Source organism: Astatotilapia calliptera, chromosome 23, assembly GCF_964374335.1.
Source record: "Astatotilapia calliptera chromosome 23, fAstCal68.1, whole genome shotgun sequence".
Classification (NCBI taxonomy): domain Eukaryota; kingdom Metazoa; phylum Chordata; class Actinopteri; order Cichliformes; family Cichlidae; genus Astatotilapia; species Astatotilapia calliptera.
The window spans coordinates 48,453,911-48,481,551 of NC_137443.1; the positions used below are offsets into that span (position 1 = coordinate 48,453,911).

Sequence of the window (27,641 nt, forward strand, 5' to 3'; positions counted from 1 at the left end):
GCATGATACTGCTAACACAATGCTGGCTCATTCCATCTGCACAGATGACATGCTATAGCTAGTCAAGAACCTATAGATGTTACACACTCATACCCAGCTGAGTGTATACCAACCCCAGCAGCAGAAGGACTCTTCAACGGAGAAATGATGAGCAGTCAGGCCTGTAGCTTTGTAGCATTCATTTCTACTTCTACATGTTTATGTAATAGACCGTGGCAACCACTGTGAAGTCTCGTTGGGCTGGTTTTCAACATTAAACAAATGCTAATGATTTGTGTTGGATGGTGGAGAAAATATAACCATCATCAGCAATATTACCGTGACAAAGCTTGCAGTAGTTTTAGAGGAGAACTAAGCCATCTGTGAAGACTAAGTGATGGTGCTGTATGATCATTTTCATGGACCTGTACCAAAAAAAGTGGATGGCAACATTACACACATGTTCACAGCATGTGTTACTAAACGAACAGAATAAGAAAGTGTGTGTTAAAAAACAACTATTGGAAAATTACTTTTAGAAGATAAGCATGGACCTTTTATATCGTTTAATCTGTTTTGACCGGACACCGGTTGAACATGGTGATACGCTACAAACAGCCCATTTTTCTGTTAAAATAGAAATATATAATATAATATTCATATTTAAAGATGATTATAAAAAAGTGAGTTGTAGCCTAAGAAAACTCATGTCAGCATCTTTTTACGTAATCAGTACGAAGGCTCCAGAATGATGGAAAAAATAAGGCAATTTAAAAAGTGTGACCTTAGTAAGTCTGTGCCACAAAGTCGAATTCTGCTGACACAGATATTTACTGGTACGGCGGAAATGTTCATTTAGATAAACTGACAGAAAACTACAGAGCAGCTAAAGCTGGAGTTTAAACTTGGGAGTCTGATCACAGAGTTTTTAAGGTGATGTCTTTTGAGTTAGACAGCCGAGTCTTTGGGTTAAAAGTGATTGTGTTTCCAACATCTTGAGGCCCAGGAGCTCTTTTAAGCAGAGTAGTGACGTATTAATCATCAGTGTACTTATAGAGTGTTAAATATTTGTAGTTATTTTGTTACGGTTAAATTGGCCATCTTTGCCTCTGTGCCATTAACAAGGAGACTACAGCATGTCAAAATCCAGTGAAGGCAGATACACAGCACTTGTTGCCAAGTATTCACTGAAGGGGCCTCATCCTTGTCTCCATGCGTTGTGGAGCCACCAGAGGCTGGCTGCTCCTGAAGAATCCCATTGTCATGCCTCACTAGCCTCTTTACTGCCTTTATGTATCTGTTTGCTACCCTGAGGCGACAGGAATTGTCTGTTTAAGCACAAAGGAAAGAGTCCTTGCTGTCTCAGGATCCTTCCTCTCCCACATCCTACCATCTCTGTCTCTCGGCATGTGGCTAGTGCCACTGTTTGTCTAAATCATCAGAGGCAAGCTTGTACTTTGTGAAGTATTAACTGCCACACTTCTTGCCCTCGTCTTGTGATGCTGCTGTTTAGTCTACAGGCCTGGTAGGCAGTTCATTCTATAAGAGAGCACATGGCCTCACATCCACTCATCCATACACACATAATCCACTACTGGACGTAAACTGTACCCAGTGTACATATACCACATTTTGCCTTTACAGTACACGTAATAACTTACTGCTGTTGTGTCATTTTGTTGTACACAAATGACACAATGTATCTTTTTTCATTAGCTGTTCAACTTTGAATTGATCCTGCATATAAGGTGAAATTAAGAAAATACACACACAGGTTAGGGCGTGGTTTTGGGACGGTCTATAACTGAACTGAACAAGAAGTGTTTCAGTCTGAAAGCTGGGACGCAGAGCCATACTGGACCAAGAAATGATGGTTGGGAAGCAGAAGGAAACCTTTTTTTTACCAGTTCAGTTCTACTTAGAATAGCATTTCAGCAGTCTTTTAAAGCAGATTTCATGGAGAAAGAATAAAAAAATGGATCCTATGTAACTCTAGAAATGACCAGAAAGCATGTGTGTGCATGAAAGAGAGAGTGAGCAACAGTGATACGCAGATAAGAGCTGCTGAGACAAACTGCATACTCTGGCCTGTAACATGTAGTGACGGTACAAACCACTAGGGGAATAAGGAACCATAACACAGTGTTACAAAGTGATTGGATTAAGCAGATTGTATAAATAGGTGCTGAACTACAACAAAAGACGCAAAGATATGTACGTGTGGTCAAACAGTGGCGAGTTCTCTGAGTCTGTTTTAATGAAATGCTGACCAGCGGACAGTCACTCACTAATTAAGGGACGAGTGCTAAAATGTCAACAGTGTTTTCGGGATTCAGAACATGTATGGGGAGCAACTAGAGCATCACTGTTGAATAGACAGCAAGCCCTTATGAGGACTACTTTAGGCTACAAGTGTGTAGCATGCCAGCAGCAGAAACAATACGATGGTGTGAAAACAAGTGCAAGACTGAGAACAGGCATTAGGATACGTAAAATTCCAGTTGTTGCCATGCAACAGCCGGGGGGGGGGGGGGGGGGGACTAAAGTTAAATCTTTAGTGTCATACTGGGTTAATCTGCAGGTGCATAATATCATAACATCTTCACCTGGACAGCAACTCTAAACCTATCACACACAGTATCTGCTCTATCTGCACACAGTAACTGCAAAACTGATTTGCACTTTGGAAATAAGTGGTGTTAATTAATAATAACACTAATAACTTATATGTGGGGCTCGGGCCTGAATAGGGTGAGACTGCTTTGCTACAGCGATCTTATTTCTCCTGTGGCTTCTTTAGTCAATCCCAGTTCTTGCTGCACATGGTGGCACGAGCAGTTATTGGCTTTAGGAGGCAATTACTTTCTGACAGAGGGCCAGATAGTTTGGCTACATTTTGTCCTTAATCAATGAAAATGTTGAATTTGCTTTTTTCCTTAACTCAGGTTATCTCATTTTTAAATGTGGTTGGTTGTTTTCTTTTTTTTTTTAAATTTTACTTCTGACTTAGAAAATAACACATTTGCCTTTTTTCTCAGTTATATAAAGGCAAACCACTCCAACAGTCTCCTCGGTGTGCTTTATATTGTAAGGTAGACCCTACAATGAGACAGAGAAAACCCCAAAAATCAAACGACCCTCTCTGAGCAAGCACTTGGTGACAGAAAGCAAGACAATGACAGAACCGGGTTTTACTTGCTAGCAAGGGAGGCTGGTTGGAACCAGGCTCTTGGAGCTGAACGCTCCTCACCTGTTTCCTAGCCAACTTCAAATAAACAGCCTTCCTTGCAGCCTTTTTATTGAATACAGTTACAGTTTACACGCGCACCACCCACTCTAACACCCCCTGTGGTGTGTCGGGCCCTTGTATGTGTGTGTATGCATGTGCGAGAATGTATGTGTGTGTGTAGGTGCCTGTGAGTGTGTGTGTTTGTGTTTGGGGGTGCATTTGTGTGACCTCCTGCTCACCAAAGGGTCATAAATGCAGGACGTTACTAAACAAGAAAACAGAACCTTCACATAGGATGTGCGTATAATAAAACACTACAGCCTCCCCCACCATTCAACAGGCTGGGGGTCAGAAACACAGGGATGTCTTTGATCATACAGTTTGAACCAAGACTTACAAATTTAAGCAACACAATGACAACATTTAACATTTTCAACCTAACAGGGAGGCTAACACACGGGCTTTATGTGACTGGTTGGGGGTGAGAGGATGGAGACAGGACAAAAACACTGTGGATCGGTGCTCTCTCTTTTGACAAACACTGCTGCTGCAATCAAGTGTCTGCTATGATGAGCAAGGAGTTTTTCACCATGTAAGAAAGGCCCACGGCTCTTTGCACAACTGTTTAATTCAGACACAGGAAAGGGTTTGCAGAAATTACACAAAGTATATCAAATGAGAACGACTAGGTCAGTCTGGTTTTACACACACACACACACACAATAATTGGTTGGTATAATTTAAGGTGACAACGATGAAAGTGAAACGCTTCAGATGATGTCATGATCACACGATTTGTTTCATCCTGAGCTGAAAGTGACACGTTTTTCTAATCGCACTGAATTGGAGGAAAGGAGGTATTTTACATGGTGCAAACTCTTATTTAATTATTCAGACATTTGTTTCTATTTTTGCAACAATCATGTGGAATGCAGCCGCAGCAGAATAACACATTTTACACCTCTGAGTTTCAGTGCTCGTGTCTTGACATACAGCCAGAGCAGAGGAAGAAAGACGGTGCGTGTCAGATTCAGAGGTCCACTGCCACAGGTTGCAGGTGGCATTGTAATCCTACTGAACATTTGATTTGGCTTCACTCAGGCAGCAGTGACATCCCTTCATCAGTCTCATGAAAGTCATCCGGTCAATCTGGGCCAAGCTGCTGACTGAAGCTGATATACTTCAGAGGCATGGAGGATACCCCCGACCGCTGAGGGTTATGATGTGGGGAGAGGGAATAAATGATGATGATATCAAAGGAAGTCTGCCTTCTGTGCACTTCTCAGCCTGCCTGGTCTGCAGGCTATGACTGCACTGTTTTTTCCTGTTTTTCACTAACATGATGATGAGAAACACTGATGTTCATCATGACTCTAAACTAACTTAACCTTGAAATAAAAAGGAATCCTAATGAAACTAAATGTTTTAGCATCTATTTCTAGGATTTTAATAAGTATCTGTATTTAAATGTAGAGTTTTAAAGAAAATGATATCATCCATCTGCTTGTCCTCTCTTTGTTGAGGTCAAATAAAATTTGCATTTGACTAAAGTATGTTTATTTTTTAAACATTCTTTGACACTGACTCCAAAAAATTACATCAAAGAAGTTATTCCAAGTAGCTAGGAAAGATAACGGTATAGATGCAAATGAATTTTGAATGATAGAGCGTATTAGAATCAAGTGCTGAGCTCCCAATGAAACAGTATCAGGAAAAATGTACCTGCTGTTTACTAAGGGTTGGTAAGAAAGTAAGTAAAATAATAAGGTTCATCTAAATAACATTTTTCACAGACATAAAGGTCACAAAGTGCTGCACAACAATAAAAGAAAAACACAAAATATATATTGAATTATGCTGAAACAAATTGAAGGTAAATAAAAACCTAAATAACAAAAGAATATCAACAGAAAGTCTTATTAAAGAAAAACATTTTTAACTTTAAAAAACCAGGAATAACAGTCTGGTACGGGAACTGCTCTGCCTCGGACCGGAAGGCGTTGCAGAGGGTCGTGAAAACTGCCCAGCGCATCGCCGGAGCACCACTTCCTGCCATAAAAGACATCTACAGGAAGCGGTGTCTGAAAAGGGCTGGGAAAATCATCAAAGACCCCAGTCACCCATCACATGGACTCTTCACCCTCCTGCCCTCTGGGAGGCGCCACAGGAGCCTCCGGACTAAGACCACCAGGTACCGGAACAGCTTCTTCCCCACAGCTGTCAGACTCCTGAACTCTGCCTCCTGACATCTGACCCACGTTAACACATGGACTGAACACACACACACCCACAATGGACAACTGTACCCTCAAACACAATAATAATATGGACTGAACCACCACTCACAACCACCAGCACTTTATATAGCCTCTGTAGAAACTATCTACACCCTCACTTATCTTAACTGCACTACTGTATAGCTCTGTGTAAATAATCATTCTGTACATTCGATAATCTTTAATCCTACAACTGTTTACAACTTGCATAGTTCCCATTTCTGTATAGCTGTATATCTCAGATTCTGTAAAGTTATTTATTTCATATTCTGTATAGTTTTTCATATTTATATCCTGTTCATAGCCTGTACATAGCTTGTACTCACTACAGCCTGTACATACTTAGTTATAGAATATTCACAACATACTTCATACTGTGTACATTATAACATACCATAATAGACCCATTTCTGTAATATACTCACATATCTATATTATTGCTAATATATATTGTAATATACCTATATCACTAAAGCACTTCTGGATGGATGCAAACTGCATTTCGTTGCCCTGTACCTGTGCATGTGCAATGACAATAAAGTTGAATTCTATTCTATTCTATTCTATTTAAATACTGTTTGAAGCAGATGACTGAATCAGCAAAATGCCAAAAGCCTCAGAGAAACAGAGAATAATAAGCCAAAGAAAGCTAAACAAAGAAAACAAATGTACTTGAGCTCACTACAGGAGAGAAGCTTCTTCTGGAGGAGAGTCCCAGATTTTCAGCCCTATGGGAGAGTCCCCAAGAAGGTCATGGACCCCGTATTGATCCTCTACCTCCACCAATCGCTCTTAGCACTGAAGAAGCTTCTCGGATGAAACGTCTTCAAGGAAATTTAAAGAAGTCCTGACACTTTTCTTTCCAAGCTCCTTAGACTGTTGGTGAGAGTGTAGTTTGTAGCACACATGACCTGAAACTTCAGTGCAGATGACTCTCTGGCTGCATCCACACTAATATGTTTTCGTTTGAAAGCGCATCGTCTTCTCTCCGCTTTGGCTTCCCGTCCACACTGAGACGGCGTTTTGAAAACGCTCTGGAAAACACACACATTTGAAGACGGTGATTTCGCGTCGCAGTGTGGACGGCGAAAACGGAGACTTTCAAAAACGATGACGCATGTTAGTCATATGATGCAGTCATGTGACCAATTAAACTAAGATAGCGGAGGGCAGCAGTTGTTTTGTTTGTTCTCAAGTTTGACAGCCTTATTAAAGATTAATATCAGTCTGTACGTGCTCCAGAGAGCTTTTCTTCAAATTCTTTAATCCTCACTCGCTTTTGCAACTTTGTACTTTTGTGTTACTCGCAGCAACAACTCCACCTCATTGCTAGTCCATTTAAAAAGATGGATGCTTTTCTTCATCCTTTTGCCGCAACGTTTCAAAGAGCCGGAAAGTAAATAAGCTGCAGACAGAAATGAGGCAGGTCGAATCGTCTTGAGTTTCACACATGCGCAGGACTGGAACGTAAGCGTCTTTGGCCGTTTCAGTGTGGACGCACAACTCTGTGAAAATGACTGAAAACGCTAGTGTGTATGCGGAGTTTTCAGACCAAAAGGCCGTTTTCAAATCTATCCGGGCTAGTGTTTTTGAGAGCGTTTTCAAAACGCTCTGTTTTCATTTGGGAAAAACAGCGTCTCAGTGTGGACGGGAGGCCAAAAAGGAGAGAAAACAATGCGTTTTCAAATGAAAACGCATTATTGTGGACGTAGCCTGAGTAATAAATCACTCCTCTCATTTTGCTACCGTTCACACCACAGACTCAGAAGAGGTTGAACGTCCCTTAAACATCCATAGCTTATGATGGGTCCTGTCATGTAGGGAGTCACAGTCACAGCTTCTAAATTCATTTGAACACCTATAAAAGAATTAGTCATACTCTATAGTTTTCCCCAGACAACCAACACTTCATAACTGGCAATATATATGCAGGCATACTTTGAACTGCTCAAGGAAGCTTAGTGTGGGAATGTTTTAAGTGTCAGTTTGCCCCGACTGTAGAACAGACAGTGACTGCAAACCAGGTAATCTTGGTTATAGGCTGTTTAGTCTGCTGTGTGCTGATCACATGAAATGAGAGAACATGTACACAACATATTTTGAATTTTTAAAAGGAGAAATGAAAATACTGCCAACATGACTTTATAACCTATCGTTCTACATAACACATTGCACAGCTCCTTGATGATATTACATTCAGTGCATGTGAGAACAGAATATTGATGTTTTTAAAAATCCAACAAAGAACTCCAGCATTGCATTTATAAGTTGTTTACCTAAAGGCATCTTTAAAAATGGAAAATCCCATTACCGTATTGACTTCTGCTTAGATACCAGGTTTTCTGAGTCCTCATTTTATAAAGATGTGTTTTGGAAGGTGTCATTAAAAGCATTTTGATTAGTACCACCCCAATGAGTCCTGCATGTTTAGCATGCTAGTGTTACTGGTCAACAGCATGCTAACACCCAATTATTTGTTTATTCCTGAAACAATACACAATGCTTGTAGCTGTTCTTTGTTTGGAAGACGATTTGTTTAAGAATGCCAAAGTGACTTAGAGTCCCACACCGCTGCTATGATAATGGCGACTGTGGCTCAGGGGGCAGAGCAGGTCATCTTCCATCTGGTTCAATCCCATATTCCTCCAGTATGCATGCCAAAGATACTGAACCCTGAGTTACCCCTTATGCATCCATTAGCATGTCAATGTGTACGTGACTAGATAAAACGATGAATGTGTGTTTGACTGGGTAAATGAAACTTGCAGCTGAAAGTACTTTGAATCCATAGAAAAACAGAATTCGAACAGAATTCGATAGATAAGCAGCAGCTCATTCACCATTTTTAATAAGTAAAAAACATTGAGAAGACATAATGGCTGTTGGCTTTGAATCCCATCATACTACAAAGCTCTCATATTAGTAAATGAGGAGTACAATGTTAAACCCTTGTCTAATCCTGACTTCAGTCACTGAAGTCACATTTTATCTTCACTTGGTCATACATTTGTAATGTTGCAAAACATAACAAAATTAAGATGATTTGTTTTTGTACGACAGCTGGATAGCATAGTGATAAGACCTTTGGAACTTCAGGTCAGGGGTTCGACAGTAAGGGTCCCTAGGCTAGACCCCCCCCCCCCCCCCCCCCCACTAACCAAGCCTACCTCGGATGAGTGACGGAGACATAACTGGGCTTGGACGTTCTGACTGGAACAGTAGCAAGAGATGAGAACAGGGTGTTGTTGGAATGATACTATGCAAGGAACCACAGCAGAAGGGGTTACATGAAGAGGATGTGGGACCTATGATCTATCAAATCTATAGCACAAGTCACCATCAAGGAGGATCTACCAAGGAGATGCTCTGTCCCGTCTGCTCTTCTGCATAGGCCTGAACCCCCTCAGTGAGATCACTGACATGACGGGGAGATGCAGTACCAGAAGGCAACATTGCAGACATCAAGGACCGCTACAACATCATGAAGAGGCCGCTAGGAAAGATGCAACCACCGAGTACCAGCTGAGGCAAGTCCTGAGGAGTCAGCTGAATGGAAAGAAGAAGATCCAGGCTGTCAACACATACGCCCTGCCTGTGATCAGATATCGTGCTGGGATAATAACCTGGCCAACAGAGAAGAGAAGAAAAGGAGAAGCCACTGACAAGAAGACAAGGACGCTTTTTTACATGTACATATGACGCTTTTTTACATGTACATGTACACATATATATATATATATATATATAAGCTGGACTGAAAGACAGCACAGAGGCACTAATCATGGCAGCACAAGAACAAGCTCTGAGTACAAGATCCATAGAGGCTGGGGTCTATCACACCAGGCAAGACCCCAGGTGCAGGCTGTGTAAAGATGCCCCAGAGACAATCCAGCACATAACAGCAGGGTGTAAGATGCTAGCAGGCAAGGCATACATGGAACGCCATAACCAAGTGGCCGGCATAGTGTATAGGAACATCTGTGCCGAGTATAACCTGGAAGTCCCGAGGTCAAAATGGGAGATGCCCCCAAGGGTGGTGGAGAATGACCGAGCTAAGATCCTGTGGGACTTCCAGATACAGACGGACAAAATGGTGGTGGCTAACCAACCGGACATAGTGGTGGTAGACAAACAGAAGAAGACGGCCGTAGTGATCGATGTAGCGGTTCCGAATGACAGCAATATCAGGAAGAAGGAACACGAGAAGCTCGAGAAATACCAAGGGCTCAGAGAAGAGCTCGAGAGGATGTGGAGGGTGAAGGTAACGGTGGTCCCCGTGGTAATCGGAGCACTAGGTGCGGTGACTCCCAAGCTAGGCGAGTGGCTCCAGCAGATCCCGGGAACAACATCGGAGATCTCTGTCCAGAAGAGCGCAGTCCTGGGAACAGCTAAGATACTGCGCAGGACCCTCAAGCTCCCAGGCCTCTGGTAGAGGACCCGAGCTTGAAGGATAAACCGCCCGCAGGGGCGTGCTGGGTGTTTTTTTTTTTTTATATATATATATATATATATATATATATATATATATGAACAACCGCAGCTGACACAAAGTGCTGTACATTGGAACTATATAATAAAATTACATAAGATATAAATAAAAGCAAAAGTAAAATAATTAATTAAATAACTAATTTCATTACAAGAGAAACTGAGTCTCACTGAGGTTAAAAGCCAAAAGCGGGATTTAAGACGTGATTTAAAAGTGGACAGTGAAGTTTAGGATAATCTGACAGTGCTAACCTGTCAGATTATCCTAAACTATGACAAGAATAGGAAGACAAAGTTTTTCATTTGCATGAGTGCAAAGCCTGCCTTGTGATTGTGAGCTATTGTGCAGTGATGTTAGCACCCAGAACCGGGTTTGAAGAGTAGCTGGTGCCATGCTCCATGCCAGAGCTGCCACAACTCAGCGGCTGGTTAAGGGTGATGGAGAGAATGCGGCAATCCATTGGCTGCAGGCTTAGTATATTTCAGTCGGTGTAGTCCAATGGCAAGCGAGAGAGAGAGAGAGAGACCTGGTTTCTCTATCACTAATCTTGTCCGCGCAATACACTCGGTCTGCGAGAGCAATTAGATTCAGCACCGTTTCCAGTGCCTCTGCAGTGACTCATTGAAACATCTTCTGTGCTGATAAAGCCGCATCTCTATTCTCCCATACCACACACACACACACACACACACACTCAGTCTGTCTCAAAGACACATGCTGGACGTACAGTTAACTGTGTTCAGAGCGCAAAGACTGCGCGTCTTACTTTGGATTTGCAGAGCAGCGGGTTGGACGTGGACTTTATTGCGTTTTTCTTATGTGGTGTGTATTTCGCCTGAAGTCGGGACTTACATTTAAGTCAGACGGTGGTGATACAGGCTGAGGTAAGTGCGCTGCCGGCGGGATGTCATGGCGAGCCTCACAGCTTTCCCGAGCGAGAAATAACAGTGTAGATTTATAGAGAAGGGGAGAAGGTCTGTGCGTTTCCATGGGCTGACCCCCTCCTCTGCTGTCTCGCAACATAGCACAGTCCAAAGGGGATTCTTCCAGACACTGGTAACCTTAATAGAATCAGGCTTTTCCTTTTTACAGTTGGAAAAACTGTTAGGAGTCTGGCATGGCGATGTTTTCACCTGAAAACCCCGCAGCACGACAGGCTTGTTCTTGCGCACTTTCATTAGACTCCAGTTCACGTGAACGTGTTGATTAGAGAAACGATTTGCTGCAGTAAAGATGTCGGTTGATGCAGAAGATGATAAACATACATCTCAAATCCCGAACTGCACTTTTTGTTTATTTGTGTATTTCTGTGTAGACACGCAGACTTGGAATCGTGTCTTAAACCAAACTCTGCGCCCGTTGAACAGCTCGGTTACCTTTATTGCGACAGCGCCGACACGATAGGCGGATGTATTCCACCAGCTTAAAAACGTTTTTCCCTCTAGGTGGCAAAACGTTTCAACACGCCACACACTCGCGTTTTTCCACAACTCTTGTGTGTATGGGATGCAACAAAGACGGGCATCTTCCAGCAGGACTTCTCTGCGTGCGTCTCTATCGAAGCATCCACAAGATGGTGGTGTGGATATCTGTACGTGGATTTTGAGAAAAAGGGAGGAAAAAAACAGGAAAAAAGGCGGTTAGAGTGGAAGGTTGAGTGGGGTTTGTCTCTTGCGTGGATATTTACAGCTTCATCGCTGCTAATGCTGTGGTTTCAATGGATCTGTGGCATTCACACTGGCTCCGTAACAGCAGCAGATTGCAGTTCCACACAGGCTGCTGGTTTAAAAACGGATGACCTTGTATGTGTTGTCATTCATGAACGCACAATGGAGTGGTGAACTTGGTGCAAAAGGGACCATAAAAACATAGACACACCCAGAAAATAGATGTGATGTGTGAACATCAGGTGAAACATATGTTTTGCATTTGAAAGCCGCTGCAGGAGTATTATTGATTATTATTGATAATCATATGATTCTCTAAAGAAATACATTCTTCAAACACCAAGACTTGAGTTTAGCAAAGCTTTGATTCATTCTGATGTGTGTGTGTGTGTGTGTGGGGGGGGGGGGGGGGGTAACTCTCTCTCATGTTCAAAGAAGGGTGCTTGAAAGCATCATCTCTCTTAGAGAATGTTTTTACTGTTGCATGTTGATGGCATGAGCTACGCGCTTGGGCCTACCTTAACTTTTAGTTCATTGTGTCACTGGTGTCCACAGGGGCCAATGCAAAGGGCCGGCTCCTCTGTGATGGTAGAATAAGCAAACAGAGATGGACCCGACTCATGCTTAGCCAGTGGTTCTTCTGCCACCATGTTACCACACATGTGAGGGTGTGGAGTGTGAGTTTACCCCACAATGGCTTCTGTGGGTAGTTCATGTTTTGCACCCCTGATGGGATGAGCCTGGCAAACACAAAGTGTCAGTGCATTTTCACATGCTGCTCAAAGCAGGTGGTCTTCTCCCTGACATTTGCAGGTTATGTTTACGTTAGATTGGTTACATAATTGGGGTACTTTCTCACATTGCTGCTAAACTGGAACAGGAATTACTTGGCACATGGGGTGTGTGTTTTTAGTAGAGTACTGTATGGAAACATTTAGGTCTATGGCAACCTGCTAGCAACATGGTTGCTAGTAAGTATGAATACTTTCTTGTAAACATCTTGACCCCTTTATGCACATTTTCTATCAATGTGTCCATAAATTGGCAGAATTAGAGGGAGTTACCCACAGTTAATGTAAAAAATCAGACATCAGGCCCTTAAGTGGCTTGGCTGTGAAGAAAGTCCCAGCATTGTTATGCTACCATTACAAGACTTCTTGCAAAGTGCAGCCTCCTTGCTATTTATACCATTGCACCCCGTTGCAAGGGCCTGCCTTTATCAGGAAGAAGAAATTAAAAGTTAATGTTGTCGATTACAAGCTGATAAAAAATCAGATTGGGTTCTTTTTCCCTGAGAAATGTTTCTTTACAAAATTAAAATGATTAGTCTGCTTTCTCTAGGATACGGTGGCCGCGCATCGAGTTCCCACACACTTCAAAAATCACCCTGTGATGATTAAACCAATCTTCAGACAAGTTATGAAAAACGAGATGATGAAGTTATTTGACTCGCCAAGGGATCAGAGTTAGCCTCCGGGTGCTTCTAGTGCTAAGCAGTCATATTGATGCAAAGAGCTCACAGTCAATAGTTATTGATCAGCACAAACATTTTATGTCATTTATATGAAATGCTATGAAATCTCTGAACTATATCGAAATGACTTTTGAGATGAAGAGCACAGGTGTAAACGTCATCGTCCTGGTAAAGGATACTTCAGGAAAACACATATTTAAGAAGCTAACAACTTGAGTCACTCATCATGTTTGTGTAACATAAGAAGGAGAAAATAGAGACATTCTTCACATCACAGCATATCTGAGTTTCTTTCTCTGGTTTAAAACCAATGTTAGTAGGCGAGATGGAAAATGCAAAACAGACATGCTATCTATCTATCTATCTATCTATCTATCTATCTATCTATCTATCTATCTATCTATCTATCCATCCATCCATCCATCCATCCATCCATCCATCCATCCATCCATCCATCCATCCATCCATCCATCCATCCATCCATCCGGCCTTAGCACATCAGAGTGATTGCTGGAATTTCCCAAGTTTCATAGCATGTGTTTTAGGAGCGTTGGCCTCTTTCACACGTTCCCTGTTGCTGCTTAAGACACTTTTACAGTGAAGAGGGATTTAAGATCATTTATCCTTCAAATATTTCAGATTATTCAGATTTATTGGATGCCTTCATTAAAAAGCTTAGAATTTTCTTTAAAAATGTATTTTTCTCTTTTTTCTGCATGTGATATGCTCGTTTATTGTCTTGTTCTTTCATGCAACATCTACTAGTTATCTTCTGTCTAAGATGAGGCAGCTAGCTGTGGGTAGCATTTTCATTCATTGTTCCTTCACTTATTACCAACCAAAGCAGCCTCAAACCCCGATGCTCCCTCCACTTTCCTTTAAATTTGTGGTGATATTTTGTTGTTGGTGTGCAGTTTGATGTTGGCAGCACAGATTTCTTTGGTGGCGCTGCTCTAAAGTCAGCTGATCCAAGTAGCTTCTGGAGAAATGACACGTTTACTTTTTCCAGCCTGTAATCCATTACTGATTACTCACTATGTTCAAGAAAGACAGTGGTTGTTTCTGTAAAGTGGAGATTCTGAAAAAAACAAGTGTGTTATTAGCTTTGTCAGATTGTGTGCTTTGTTGTTATGACTTAGATGAATCTCAGAACAGTTTTATTAATAATCAATGCAGAAATCCTGACAACTCTAAAAGATTTACTTTTTCTTGCAACTGTATGTTGCAGTTCTATTGTTTTATGTCTGTTCAACTTCCTGTGATAGCCACAGGAGTAGAGAGTGCCTGACTGGATCATTTTATGATGATTGAAATGCAAATGACAGACTGCGGCTTCATTGATATTCATAAGACGTATCTCATATAATCATTACGAGTCAGAACAATGTTCACAATCTCCTGTGTGCTTCTGTCAAGGAGACCTATGGATGCATACTCTGTATTCAGCTCGAGCCATCTGAAGGACTTTTTTGAAAAACACAAACACACCCTATCCCCCAAACACACATCATAAAATGCCCCATTACTGCAAGTAATATAAACTCTGTCAATTTATCACACACACACGCGCACACACACAAGGGAAAAAAAGAAAAACAAGCATATACCCTCAGTTAAGAATGAGTAACAATTTCATTTCATTTGCTGCATTCATGCTTTTACTGTTTGGTGACTCCTGTGCTGCCATGCGAGGCAGCGTGAACATAATAGGAGCCAGTGATGTACAGCCTGCGGTTGTAGTCAAACACCAAACAACTGCTCACTAAAATCAATACATCTTCTGTTAAATATATGTTGAATATATGCAGTTATATAATGTTACAGTGAATAAAAGCCCTTGCCCATTTTCAAAGGCATATAGCTTATTTCACATCATTTTCATTAATAAGACTTTTAAATGAGTCGAAACTTGCTTTTTCCTTATTATTTATATGCAAACATGTATAATGTTTTTATTTATGGGTTCCCTGTGTTAAGTATCCCGTAGTGGCTTGAAAAGCCAAAATTGTATTAATTCATCCATCAGTAGTTTTCTGCATGCGCTGATGAAGACATAACACTATGGCTCTTTTGTGGTGGAGGTTTTATTGCCCTTGGGAACTTGTAGAGCAATGTAGTGGAAGACCATGGTGGTCTGGTAAATCCTCTGAGGGAGGAAGAAAGTACAGGTGTAGGAGCCATAGAGCCAAGAGGCCGTCCTGCCTGACACCAGTCCTGACTTTTATAAGCACCTGAAACAAGTGAATGCTCAGCATTACCAGGTACACTACCAGTCAAAGTTTGGACACACCTTCTCATTTAATGTTTTTTTCATTATTTTTACTATTTTCTACGTTGTAGATACAAACTGAACACATCAAATTCACGAAGAAAGATATATGGAGTTATGTAGCAAAGAAAAAAATTGAGGAATAACTTTAAATATGTTTTATATTTAGATTCCTGACAGTAGCCGCCCTCTGCTGTGTCGACAGCTGCAAACCCTCGGCCTTCTCTCAGTGAGCTTCATGATGTCGTCACCTGACATGGTTTCACCTCACAGGTGAGCCTGTCAGGGTTCATTGGTGGAGTTTCTTGCCTTCTTAATGACGTTGGCACCATCAGTTGTGTTGTGCAGCAGTCAGGTTGGTGCACAGCTGACAGCCCTATTTGACAACTGTTAGAGTTCATATTATGACAAGAACCAATCGGAGTAGAGAGAAACAACAGCCCATCATTACTTTAAGAACTGAAGCTCAGTCAGTCCGGAAAATTGCTAAAACTTTGAATGTGTCCCCGAGTGCAGTTGCAGAAACCATCAAGACCACGATGAAACTGTCTGACATGAGGACCAAGAGCCACCTCTGCTGCTGAGGATAAATTCATTAATGCGGTAAATCTCCGTTAACGAGTTACCACGGATCGTTAAAGAGCTAACGGTGCTAACGCGTTGACACCGTGCAGCCCACACGGGCTGATCCGTGGTAACTCGTTAACAGGATTTACTTTAATGCAGTTATGGTGTTAACGTCATTTTAACTAGATCCATGCTGACAGCACTAATTATTATTAAAAATCATTACTTAAACATAATTTTGTGAATGCTTTGTAAAGTTGCTCTCAAAAACCTAAAAGAAAACTCGGTGCCAAATGAAGAAAATTTCAAGAAACATGGATGTTCCAGTACTTTTTTGTTGAGTTCAATAGAAGTGTGAGATGACTTATATGGATTGAGGAATTTGGATATTGACGCTGCAGTTGAAGTAAGTTACCTGACAGCTGACGAGCTGCATGCTGCTGATATTCCAGGTCTTGCTTGTTAAAGCAAGTTCAGGTCAGGGCTTCCAGATGCCCACCTGGAAGCTGTACTCAGAGTTTCATCTGTAACATCCATCAGAGTAAATATGGCTCAGCTGTGTGAACAGAAGTGCTGCCAAGTGGCTGGCAAGAAAGAAAGCACAAATGGACTCAGAGGTGATTAGTTTATTGAGCGCAGTATTACAATATATGCTTTAAAAGGGAAAAAAGCACTAACTGTTAAAAATACATATACAAACAGGGTTGGGGAGTAACGGAATACATGTACCGCCGTTACGTATTTAAAATACAAAATATGAGTAACTGTATTCCGTTACAGTTACCGTTTAAAAAGGTGGTATTCAGAATACAGTTACTTTGTTGAAATAAATGGATTACACTGCGGTACTTTCCTGTTTCATGTTGTCGCGGGTCAGGACTGTTTGGGTTTTGTTTGACAGCTACGTTCTGTTGTTCCAGGCGGCAGCGTTACGGTTGCCATGGTTACAGGGTGATGCTCTCTCTCTCTCTGTGTTTCCTGGGTGAGAGAGCGCCTTTTCGTTGTTGTTGTTGTTGTTGTTGTGCTAAGCTAACAGGCAGAATGCTACAAGCATAGCTCTAAAGAATGTAGCATCATGGGCAGTGTAGTCCGTGCTGCAGGGAGAATGGACTGCCATACACGTTATGTGTCTGTGAGCGCGAGGAGGGAGAAAAAGGCGAGTGGAAAGGTACGAGTTGTCGTCGAGCAAAAACGGGAGCTGGAAGCATGTAAATATAATAATAACCACTTCAGCCAAGAAGACAGCCTGACGAGCCCAGTTGTAAGTAAGCTGTTAAGACTCGACTGTACACCGTGTTCGTGTTTTCCTCCGAAACAATAAGTTCCGTTGGAGCAGCCTTTCAACGCCTCTCTCTGTCTCTCGCAAGAAAAGTTGACCTACACAACAAAGTAAAGCTATTTTTCGGCTACGAGCCGACAGGGACCCCGCCGTATTAGTCAGAGGTCCCTTTACTACAGTTCGGAGTTGCGGACCTTCAGTAACAGTAATAAATCACACAGCAATAGTACATTCACGTTGTTGTAAAAAGCATGATAATATATTAAGTAATCCAAAGTATTCAGAATACGTTACTGTCATTGAGTAACGTAACGGAATACATTACAGAATACATTTTGGGGCATGTATTCTGTATTCTGTAATGGAATACATTTTAAAAGTAACCTTCCCAACACTGTATACAAATGTATATTTGTGTGTTTTTTTTAGACATATCACTGTAAAAAAAACAAAAAGTGCTGTTTTTACAGGAAAACGCTGGCAGCTGGGGTTACCAGGGACTTCCTGTAAAAAATACAGCAGCAGTAGATAGCTTTACACAGAAGATATGTAAACTGGAGTGGTAAAGGAATCAAATATTTAGAACATATACTAGAAGAAACAGAATTTATTTCATTTGACGGACTAGTTACACAATATGGGATCAACAAGAAAAGATTTTTAGAATATCAACAAATTAAATCCATAGTAAAAAAGAAATTTAAACCGGGTCAAGTTGAACTACAAACACCACCAAGTGTGGTTCAATTTCTTACTCTTAAAACCCCCAGATTACTATCCAAAATATACAGAATGCTTTCTAAAACAGATGAATCAATATCACTTCCTATTGCAAAATGGGAAGCGGATTTATCAGTTAACTTAGACCTAAACTTCTGGTCTCAGATTTGCTTAAAAACCTTTCATCTAATTAGAAATCCCAGTCTTCAATTAATTCAATACAAAATATTACATAGAGTGCACTATACAGGTCATCGGATGTTCAAGATGGGCTTTACGTCTACCAACAACTGCTCACACTGCCAAACCAATTCACCGGACAATTATATCCACGCTCTTTGGTTCTGTCCACCAGTTCAGAAGTTTTGGCGCGAGATATGTGAAGACTTATCGAAGTGTCTGAAATGTAACATTCCAACTTCCCCCTTAGTGTGTTTGTTGGGCAGCTTAGATAATGTCACTTCAGAAAAGAATATAGCCCATATGATCTTCACTGCCCTATGCATAGCCAAGAAAACAGTCCTCATGAACTGGAAAAATAAAAATAATCTTAATTCTAACCAATATAGAAATTATCTATTAGATTACATTAGTCTTGATACAGCCTCTGCCACCACATCAGATCAATTGCTCTGGGCTCCTTTGATCAGCTCCATCACCTAGTGGGGGTGGGGGGTCATAGTTTGGTCCCGCCTTCACTGTTGTGATTGGTGTGGGGGTAGGGACAGGCTCAGGGCGTCGGGGGGGGGGGGGGGGGGGGGGGCATCTTCCTTGGAGGACTCAACCCGGGGTAGCGGTCATGGCCCTTTAAGGGCTCTGTTGGCTCTCGGGTGACTGTTTCCTCGTGGCTGCGTGCAGCGGGGCTAGGGGAGGGTCTGTGCTGACGGACGTGGGTTACTGACCTGGTAGACTGGCTGCCCCTGGGTGGGTCCGGGATGGGCGTGAGGTTCTGGGGGTGCTCCGTCTCTGGGCTGGGGCCCTGGCTGGGTCTTGGGGGCTTGGGTCCTGGTTGGTGTGTTGCCGGGGTTGTGGGCGGGTGGGTGCATGGGGCCCAGCCCTGGAGCAGGGTGCCGCCAGTGCATTGAGCCACCTGGGGGGCTCTTCAACTGGTGGGGGAGATTGTCACATCTTGCAGGAACTTTCCTCTCTTCAGGAACTCTCTGCAGGAGGGGGAGATACAGGAGAGGTGGAGGAAGATCTCAGCCTGGGTGTTTATTGTCTTATGTAGTCTGGAAGATGAGTGGATGGTGGGGTGGGTGCAGTTTTCTCTGTGGTGGGGTTGGGTGGACTGTCCCGGGCTCTGTGGGGCCGGGCAGCGCTGCTGTACTGGGCCCCGGTCCGGATGGGCCTGGGCCCCCTTTCCCTGGCGGGTCACGGAGTATGGGGGTGCCTACTGGGGTCAGCGGGGGAGCTGGCCCCAGGGAGGGGTCACTTGCCCCTCCCTTCCTTCCCTCCCCATCTCCAGCTGCCTCCCCCTTCCCGCTTCACCACAACCACCCACACATGCAGGGCCTTGGAGTGGGGGTATGTCACCAGGGTGCAGAGGAGGCTACCCCCCCCCCCCCCCCCCTGCCCCTTCTGGCTGCCTGTTTCTCAATTTTATCCCACAACTTAGACATTCACATTACTCACACTCTCATTACACATACATATAGGATCTTGGGGGTGGGCACGCTACACGGACTCCAAAAGACCATCAGGGTGTACACCTCACCCCTGGCGTCGTGTCCCACCTCTCAATTTTAAATACACGTAGACATTGAGGGCTAGCAGGAGGGACCATGCGCTTACCTGCTGCTCTCTGGCAGGTAGCTCCATGCCCTCCTGGGTTTTAAATGCACCTTAGAACACACATGCATCAACACTACAATGAGCGGGTGGAGGGAGGTTTGGAGTCTTCTTTCACCCCCGTTCTCTGCGGCCTGCTGGAGCAGGGGGGCCTAGGAGGAGGAGTTGGCCGTCCAACTGGGGTCTGGAGTGTGGGGCCTCCCTGCTGCTGCGGAGTCGGGGCGGTCTGCCTCCCCCCACCGCAGGGAAAAGGGTAACACCACCTGGGTCTGGGTGCAGTTCCCCCTCCAGGTGAAAGGGTACCTAGACCCGGTTTGTAGAGTACGCTTGGGGAGTGTGATCGTGTGTACAGCGTCTCTTTATGTCTGTCTCCACGTTGGTTGAGTGTGGAGTAAGTGCATATGAGAGCATGAGGGTGGGAATGGATGTTTGTGTCTGTGTGTGCCTGTATGTCTGTGTCTATATGTCAGGTTGGGTGTCAGACGCCACCTCTCTGGGGACACCTCAGGCCCTCCAAGATATGGAGGCCTATCTCCCCCCCGCCCAACACCACCACTACCACCACCACCACTTCCCCTGCCAGTGGCGGACTCCCTCAGACATCGGTGCGTTGGTGGTTCTTTGTGTCCGGGATGGGCGTCCGGGTACACACTGGCTCACTGCTTGGTGGCTGCTTATCGGGGCCTGGAGCCTGGGGCTCGCTAGGGCCACTTCGGGGGTGGGGTACTCTCGGCCTCTCGGTCTGGGGCTCGGTCACTCAGGCACAGCTGGCTGCCGGCAGAGCTCACGGGCACGTCGCTGCAACCCCCCCTGGCTTCTGCTCCACGGAGGCCCCACACTCTGTTGCCCCTCTGTTGGTCTTCCTTGGTCTCTTGTGTTCTGGGGGCCTCTGGATGTCTGGAGTTTTGATCTCCTCCATACCTGCTTCATGCCCTGGAGGACGAGGCTGTGGCCCCCCCACACCCTCTAGCAGATCATTACATGAAGGAACCTTTTAAAAAAGTTTCTGATTCAATCTATTTTTGTCTCTGAAAAAATGTCTCTAAAAATTGTGATGCAAATTGTTGTTGTTTATTTCATGGAATTCATTTCGTAGAGTTCCTGTGATTGTTATGTATATTTTTATCTTGTTTGCATTTTATGTGCACCTGTGGGAATGACCCACTTTTACATGGATAAGGTGACATCCAGTCACCTTATCCTATAATGGTTCGGTCCAGAACCTATTTCAACAATCATCATCCCCATTAATGATGATGTTTATGTGTGAGTGGCTGATTGGGTCATTAGTTTTTTTATTTTCTGTTGTTTTATTTTAAATTAAGCACAAGCTGTTTGGTGTTTTGTAATAGCCCCAATGAAGGCCACAAGCCGAAACATGTTTGTCTGGTAATAAAGTTGTTCCTTAGGGTTTCAGGCAAAAAAAAAAAAGAGAAAAGAAAAAAAAAACAGAAAATATGTAAACTGATTTACAGTGAATGAAACACACAACTGTTAAATCTACAAAAAAAGAAATTAATTTCACACAACAATTGTTGTGTATTCATAGAATATTTCCTGTATTTTTTACATGTAATAATTGCTTATTGTGGATCCATAAATTGTAAAATTAAAAGGGAAATGTCAAACAAAAAACTAAATTGAACTGGTAAAACAACGGTGAAACTGTGCATTTTAAATGGAGCTGCTCTTTATATTATACATAAAATCTATTACTATGCTGTATTTTCATGTTTTAATGTAAAATTTGAAATCATAAACCTGCAAACATCTTACTGCTGTGCCTTCACTTAAACATGCAAAAATACATCTTCAGAAAAGACTAGTGAGGAAAATATCACTTTTGGGGAATTCATTTTGCAGCCATCCATCCTCATCCGCTTTATCCGAGGCCGGGTCGCGGGGGCAGCATTTTGCAGCCATTATCAATAAAACAATTGACAACAATTGGATGCATTTTTTCCAACTTACACAACAACTTGCACAGCAGTCACACAATTCAATCAAAATGCTATAAAACTGTGGAACATTGCCACAAAGCAAGAACCATCTTCATTAAACAAGCATGTGGCACATCCTCTACCAGAAAAAGTTACAGTAACCTGTTAAGACTAAAAAATGACATATTGTGCGAAAATTACCGTAATCACCATCCCGCACGACACATACTCTGCTGTCACCACAACCGTGGCCCTGGTCGATCGTGGCTCAAGAGTTGGGAGTTCGCCTTGTAATCTGAAGGTTGCTGGTTCGAGCACTGGCTCTGACAGTCTCGGTCGTTGTGTCCTTGGGCAAGACACTTCACCCGTTGCCTACTGGTGGTGGTCAGAGGGCCCGGTGGAGCCAGTGTCCGGCAGCCTCGCCTCTGTCAGTGCGCCCCAGGGCGGCTGTGGCTACAGTGTAGCTGCCATCACCAGTGTGTGAATGTGTGTGTGAATGGGTGGATGACAGGTTGTGTAAAGCGCTTTGGGGTCCTTAGGGACTAGTAAAGTACTATACAAATACAGGCCATTTACCATAACAATTGTTTTCCCCAAATTCAAGTTAAAATATAACCAAAATGCTTTGGGAAGTGAACACTGCATGGTCAAAAACATGTGTCTGTTGCAGTGATAAATCACACTTTTGCATTTTTAAAAAAAAGGTTATAGGTAGTCAGATGTCAGCCAAGTCTTGGTCTGGCCCTGAATCTTGGCCAGGCTTGGACCCAGATTCAGACTGTTATTTTATAAAAACAGTCTGAATCCGGGTCCAAACCCAGCCAAGACTCAGAGCCAGACCTGGATTCCAGAGTCTCAATTACAATTGTTATAACGCGAGATTCTCAGGTCTGAGAAATAAGAAAGACATATTTGCTCACCTTTTGAAGAACCTCCAGAGTGGAAGCCAGCTCAGATAATGGATGTTAAAGTTGTAGTATTTATTAATGAAATTCATTTTGAAATATAATTTTTATTTAAATGAAATGATTAAATAATATATTAATGTTTAAATAAATACAGTGATTAAAAAATGAATTTGATGCACATGGCTCTTCTGGTCCTCCACAGCTATCATGTGTCTGGTGTAAACGTGTATTCAGGTGTTTTATTTGTTAGGCCAGCGGCCGCGAGAGTCGAGGCTCGGGTGTGAAATTGATGGTTTTCAGGGTTTTTGTCGTTAACTCGGTTTCCCTTGTTTTTTTTTCAAATGTTGTGGTTGTGTGTCTTATTTTGAAAGAAATAGTTACGCGTTACCATAGAGAGCATTAAGGGGCAGAGAGGAGGATGTTACTTTCGATGTTGTTGGTGCAAGTTACACAATTACACAGTGAATTGATGTTTAGTATTATATTTACAAAATAGCAGTTTTTGTCTTGGCTGCATCCTTTTATTTTGTTGTATTTATCCGCGACTCCTTAAAGGCCGGTCCGTGAAAATGTTGTCTGATATTAAACCGGTCTGGAGCAAAAAAGGTTGGGGACCGCTGAGTCAGGCCATTTCAAGATTTAAAAGGTAGCATTAAAGAAATATGAGCTCAAAGCATTAAAATGTTGAGGCACTGGTTGTGTTAGTTCAGTGAATGGAAGTTATTTGTAAGGGAAACTATTTCTACTTGCTGCCAACACAAATGTGTATACTTGTGTCTCTTTTCACAAACTAAATGTGAATCTGATCATGGAAACTAATGATCCTCGATACATATGGAGCACAGCAGCAGACACCCAGTGCATTGCAGGCAACTATAGTCACATGTTACACAGTGTTACAGGCATATACAGTGTTCCTGAAACATGAAAACTATAAAATTCTTTATCATTTTTTGTGTTGACTTTAACTAATTACACTTGCTGCACTGCAGTGTCGCTGATCAGGGACATACTCTCTTTTCACTACATCCACACTCATTGTAGGGCTGATTGACTTTGTGATGTTAATGTTTCGGAAATTCACTCAGTTAGTGTTAGGGTGCCTGTACAGCCATTTGCCTTTGTCTCAACTATGTAGTCAACATTTTCTTCCCCTCTGTTCTGTTTTACTAATCATTATTGTAAAGCTGTTGGAATCGGACAGATCGGCACTTTGACTCTCTTACTAAGATCATCTATTCATGCAGTTTTGTTTTTTTCATTTTGAGAAAGGACTCAGTGCTGGTCAGCATGAGATTGAATCACTGATTTGGCTGCTTTCAGTGGCACTTAATGGGAGGATAATTAATCAACACATTTGGATTGGAGCTGATTTTCCTTAACCAATAAAATATGAAAACTATATAGTTTAAAATGAAGAAGGTGCTATAACAGGACCTTGAATTAATATCAGTGAGATGCTTCAGAGCCTACAGGATAGATTTATAATTCCAGGAACTTTCCAGAACTCCCTCACCAAAGAAAATGTGCTGTTATTGACTCATTTCCACCAGTCTCAATCCTCCACAGTCCTCTGCTCGCTCTTTTCTTTTGTTCTGGAGCCAACAAAGTATTCTCATTTTTAGCTATTGGGCAGCAAGCAGTGAAAATGAAGACGTTTTCAGAATAACTGCAGGACACCGATGCCTTCGGTCACTTTAACAAAACAAAAACCAATGTGATGATGATGATGATGATGATAACAATAATAATAAAGTATAGTTAACACATGTTTTATTCAAATTAATGTAAACACAATCAGCAGAGAGTTACGAGTGTCGCAGAGGTCAGATCAAACTTTGACTTCATTCCTGGCCACCAACACAAAACAGCAAAACAGGATGTAGGATGGAATATGGAAAACAGGAAGAGTTGTTTAGACTCGTATACACTTTATAGTATATTTATTTACACTATTTGCTGCTACTTTCACTCAAAATGTGGTTAGGTACATGCAGCCAAACTGGTTGTTTAATATAAGACGAATCGTGGTTCTGCTTGTTAAAAAGCAACATTTTGAAACCATTAATGTTTCAATCTATGATGCAAAACGACACATAGAAACATTACAGTTGGGGGTGAGGTCAAGGTAAGTTTAAAGAAAACCTAAACCAAACAATATATTCTGAGAGCACAGAAAATCATTTCAAATAAAAGTTTGAACACTTTTTAAATTAAAGTCAAAATTTTGTCCTTCGTCCTAACCAACAAAACCATTTAGGAGATAACCAAGGTTAAGTTCACCCTCTCAAGAACATACGTGTGCATACACATCATATATCCAAGTAATTTTTCCCTAGTAATTTGCTGAATTAAAGATGATTAATCTGCTCAGCCTCATCTGGTAAACTGCAATAACACTGTAAATATGTCGTAGTGGAAACACTCAACATGCTTTTTGTTGTTCTTTTAGGACTATCTATCTCGCCAAGCTGGACTTGAGATAACCAAAGTGTTCTTCAGAGTGCTTTCTTCTGGGAGTGACAGTTACCCAGCAGCCATCAACCTCCACAGAGTCTTGGGATGGGGAGCTCTGAGAAAGCTGCTTTGACTGGCCGGGGCTCATGTGCTCAACTTGCATCCTGAGGAGAAGCAGGCAGCTTCTTGGTGGGGTGCCCAGGACCCAAGCGTGGACCAAAACCACAACCTGCCAGGCTCGGGCTCAGCACAAAAGGAGCATGACAGCATCTGGAGGCCTTTCATGGATGTGTTACTGCATGGCTAAGGTCAGCATTCTGTCGTGGATGGGGCTGGTGTTGATCTCGTCAGCTATCGTTCAAGCCCAGCAGCACCCTGTAGTCACCACCAATTATGGGAAGTTGCGGGGAGTGAAACTTACATTGCCCAATGAGATACTGGGACCAGTGGAGCAGTATTTGGGGATTCCATATGCAATGGCCCCAACGGGGGAGAGGAGGTTCCAACCACCAGAGCCCCCCATGTCGTGGCCCGGTATCAGGAATGCTACTCAGTTTCCTTCAGTTTGTCCTCAGTTCTTAGAGGACCGCTTTTTACTCAATGATATGCTCCCCGTGTGGTTCACGGCTAACTTGGATACAGTGGTTACCTACGTGCAGGAGCAGAGCGAGGACTGCCTTTATCTGAACATCTATGTCCCCACAGAGGACGGTAGGAAAACCCCGTTTTTCTGCTCGTTGTCATGTGTCTGTGTTTTTACAGCTTATATTTCACTTTATTTGAGCTTTAGTATTCCTCTGGCAGACTTACATTCATCTCCCTGCTCAGTCTCACATCAATCTGCCACTTCCATTTTGTAATGATTCTGCAGTTTTGTATTGTGTTATGACTAAAGCACAGCTCTTTCCTTGACAGACTGCTTTCACCGTTCCCTGAAAGACATTTACTAAGTGAATTATTCATCCACTAATAGAAGACATGAGCTTGGATTAGATGTAGACAGGTCTGCATCACCTACAGGTGCTGCGCCGGGGCAATGACCCAATCCTCTTTTCAAATATACATTGTTAAAGCGCCACATTTCCTTCAAAGTTCCATGAATCCACAGGGTAGTAATGTTAAATAATTTACATAACAATATTTTTAAAAAGAATCACAATTGTTATTTTCTAGTTAACTACATCTACAAAACATTTAATTGTTTTTTGTGCTGATATAACAAAAACATGGTATATACAGGAATTATAATTCTGCAAGTCAGTTGCTAATAAAAGCACATTTTAAAACCTCTTTAAAGCAGAGTGAGTAGCACAATGGTGATTATGACATGATTTAATGACGTGAGAGATAAAAAGTCGCTACCTGTTAATTTTAGCTAATAACACTGATCTTTAACCATCGAATCCATTTATTGATCTTTTTTGGCTAACCCAGTTTCATATGTTATCATTCATATTTCATTTCAAGAAAAGATGTGATGATAAATACATCCTGTTCAGTATTACAGAGCATTAATTTTTTTGAATCAACCTTATACTGAATTGATCCATAAATCCACAGAGTCACGTGTGACATTCAGGTGACTCCTTACTGGAACTTACTTAAACCGTCCATGGAACAGGAATCGAGCTACCGATGGAGAACTGGGAGAAAAAACAGAAGCACAAGGTTATGGGACAAATAACTCAGCAATAAGCACTAATGAGCGAGCCAAATTAGCACCACGGTGGATTCATAAATGCACAGTCATTATGAGAGGATGCACTGCAGGTGCAAGAGTGCGAGCCTGGGAAGGGCAGTTCCACCTGTGGGCAGAACACAGCCCCCCTCTCCACCTGAGAGAGCAGAGAGAGAAAGCACAGGTAGAAACCTCAAACCTGTCAAACACTGACAGTTTGCTTAAGGTCGATAAAAACTTTAGAATGGTCTTTATTGAGATATGATACTTCTGCAGTTTCATTATTGGGTGAAAGTCATGTAAAGATAGAGGAGGATAGTTGTTGTCTGAGTTTATGACCAAAATATAATGAATCTCCCACATGTATGTGTGAACTCTGTAACAGAGGTGTGGTCAGCAGCTTGGTGAGGATCACCTGCACAAGCTGTCAACAGATTCTTCTGACCAGTTACCCACGACTGTTGCTTACATACTTTAAGTGATGCTTGCACATTTGTATGCCTGTGATTAGCTAATCAACACCTGTCTTTTGGTGGTCCTGGTCAGGTTGTCTGATTTTCTTTTCCAGATTCTAATTGCCGATTACCTTTTACCTATTCATTTATTACTTACCGTATTTCCCGGACTACAAAGCGCACCTGAATATTAGCCGCACAAGCTAAAATCAGGGGAAAATCCTGTTTTGTACATACATTAGCCGCACCTGACCAAAAGCCGCAGGTGTTTCAATGTTGACTTATCATATGTAAGAGAATATGCACAAAGGGAATTGTCAGGAAAGAGATGGCTGTTTGGAGACACACCCCTTTTATTAATATTTTGAAAAACAAGTTATGGGTACATATTTGCACATGTGCTGTGCTTCATAAATGAGTAACAAATGTAGTACATAACAGTAACCTACAGCACACCAGAAAAATA

At 42.4% G+C, this 27,641-nt stretch overlaps 1 protein-coding gene across 1 annotated transcript in view; it reads left to right on the forward strand.

Annotated features, from left to right (window-relative positions):
* The first annotated feature begins 10,527 nt into the window (after positions 1-10,527).
* The window catches only part of nlgn4xa (neuroligin 4 X-linked a), a 108,159-nt gene continuing 91,045 nt past the window's right edge, over positions 10,528-27,641 (forward strand). Inside the window, exons 1-2 of the mRNA XM_026158222.2 lie at positions 10,528-10,857; positions 25,038-25,753. Of these exons, the coding sequence (XP_026014007.1) occupies positions 25,189-25,753 (565 nt within the window). The 5' untranslated portion in view covers positions 10,528-10,857; positions 25,038-25,188. The remainder of the gene's footprint in view (positions 10,858-25,037; positions 25,754-27,641) is intronic.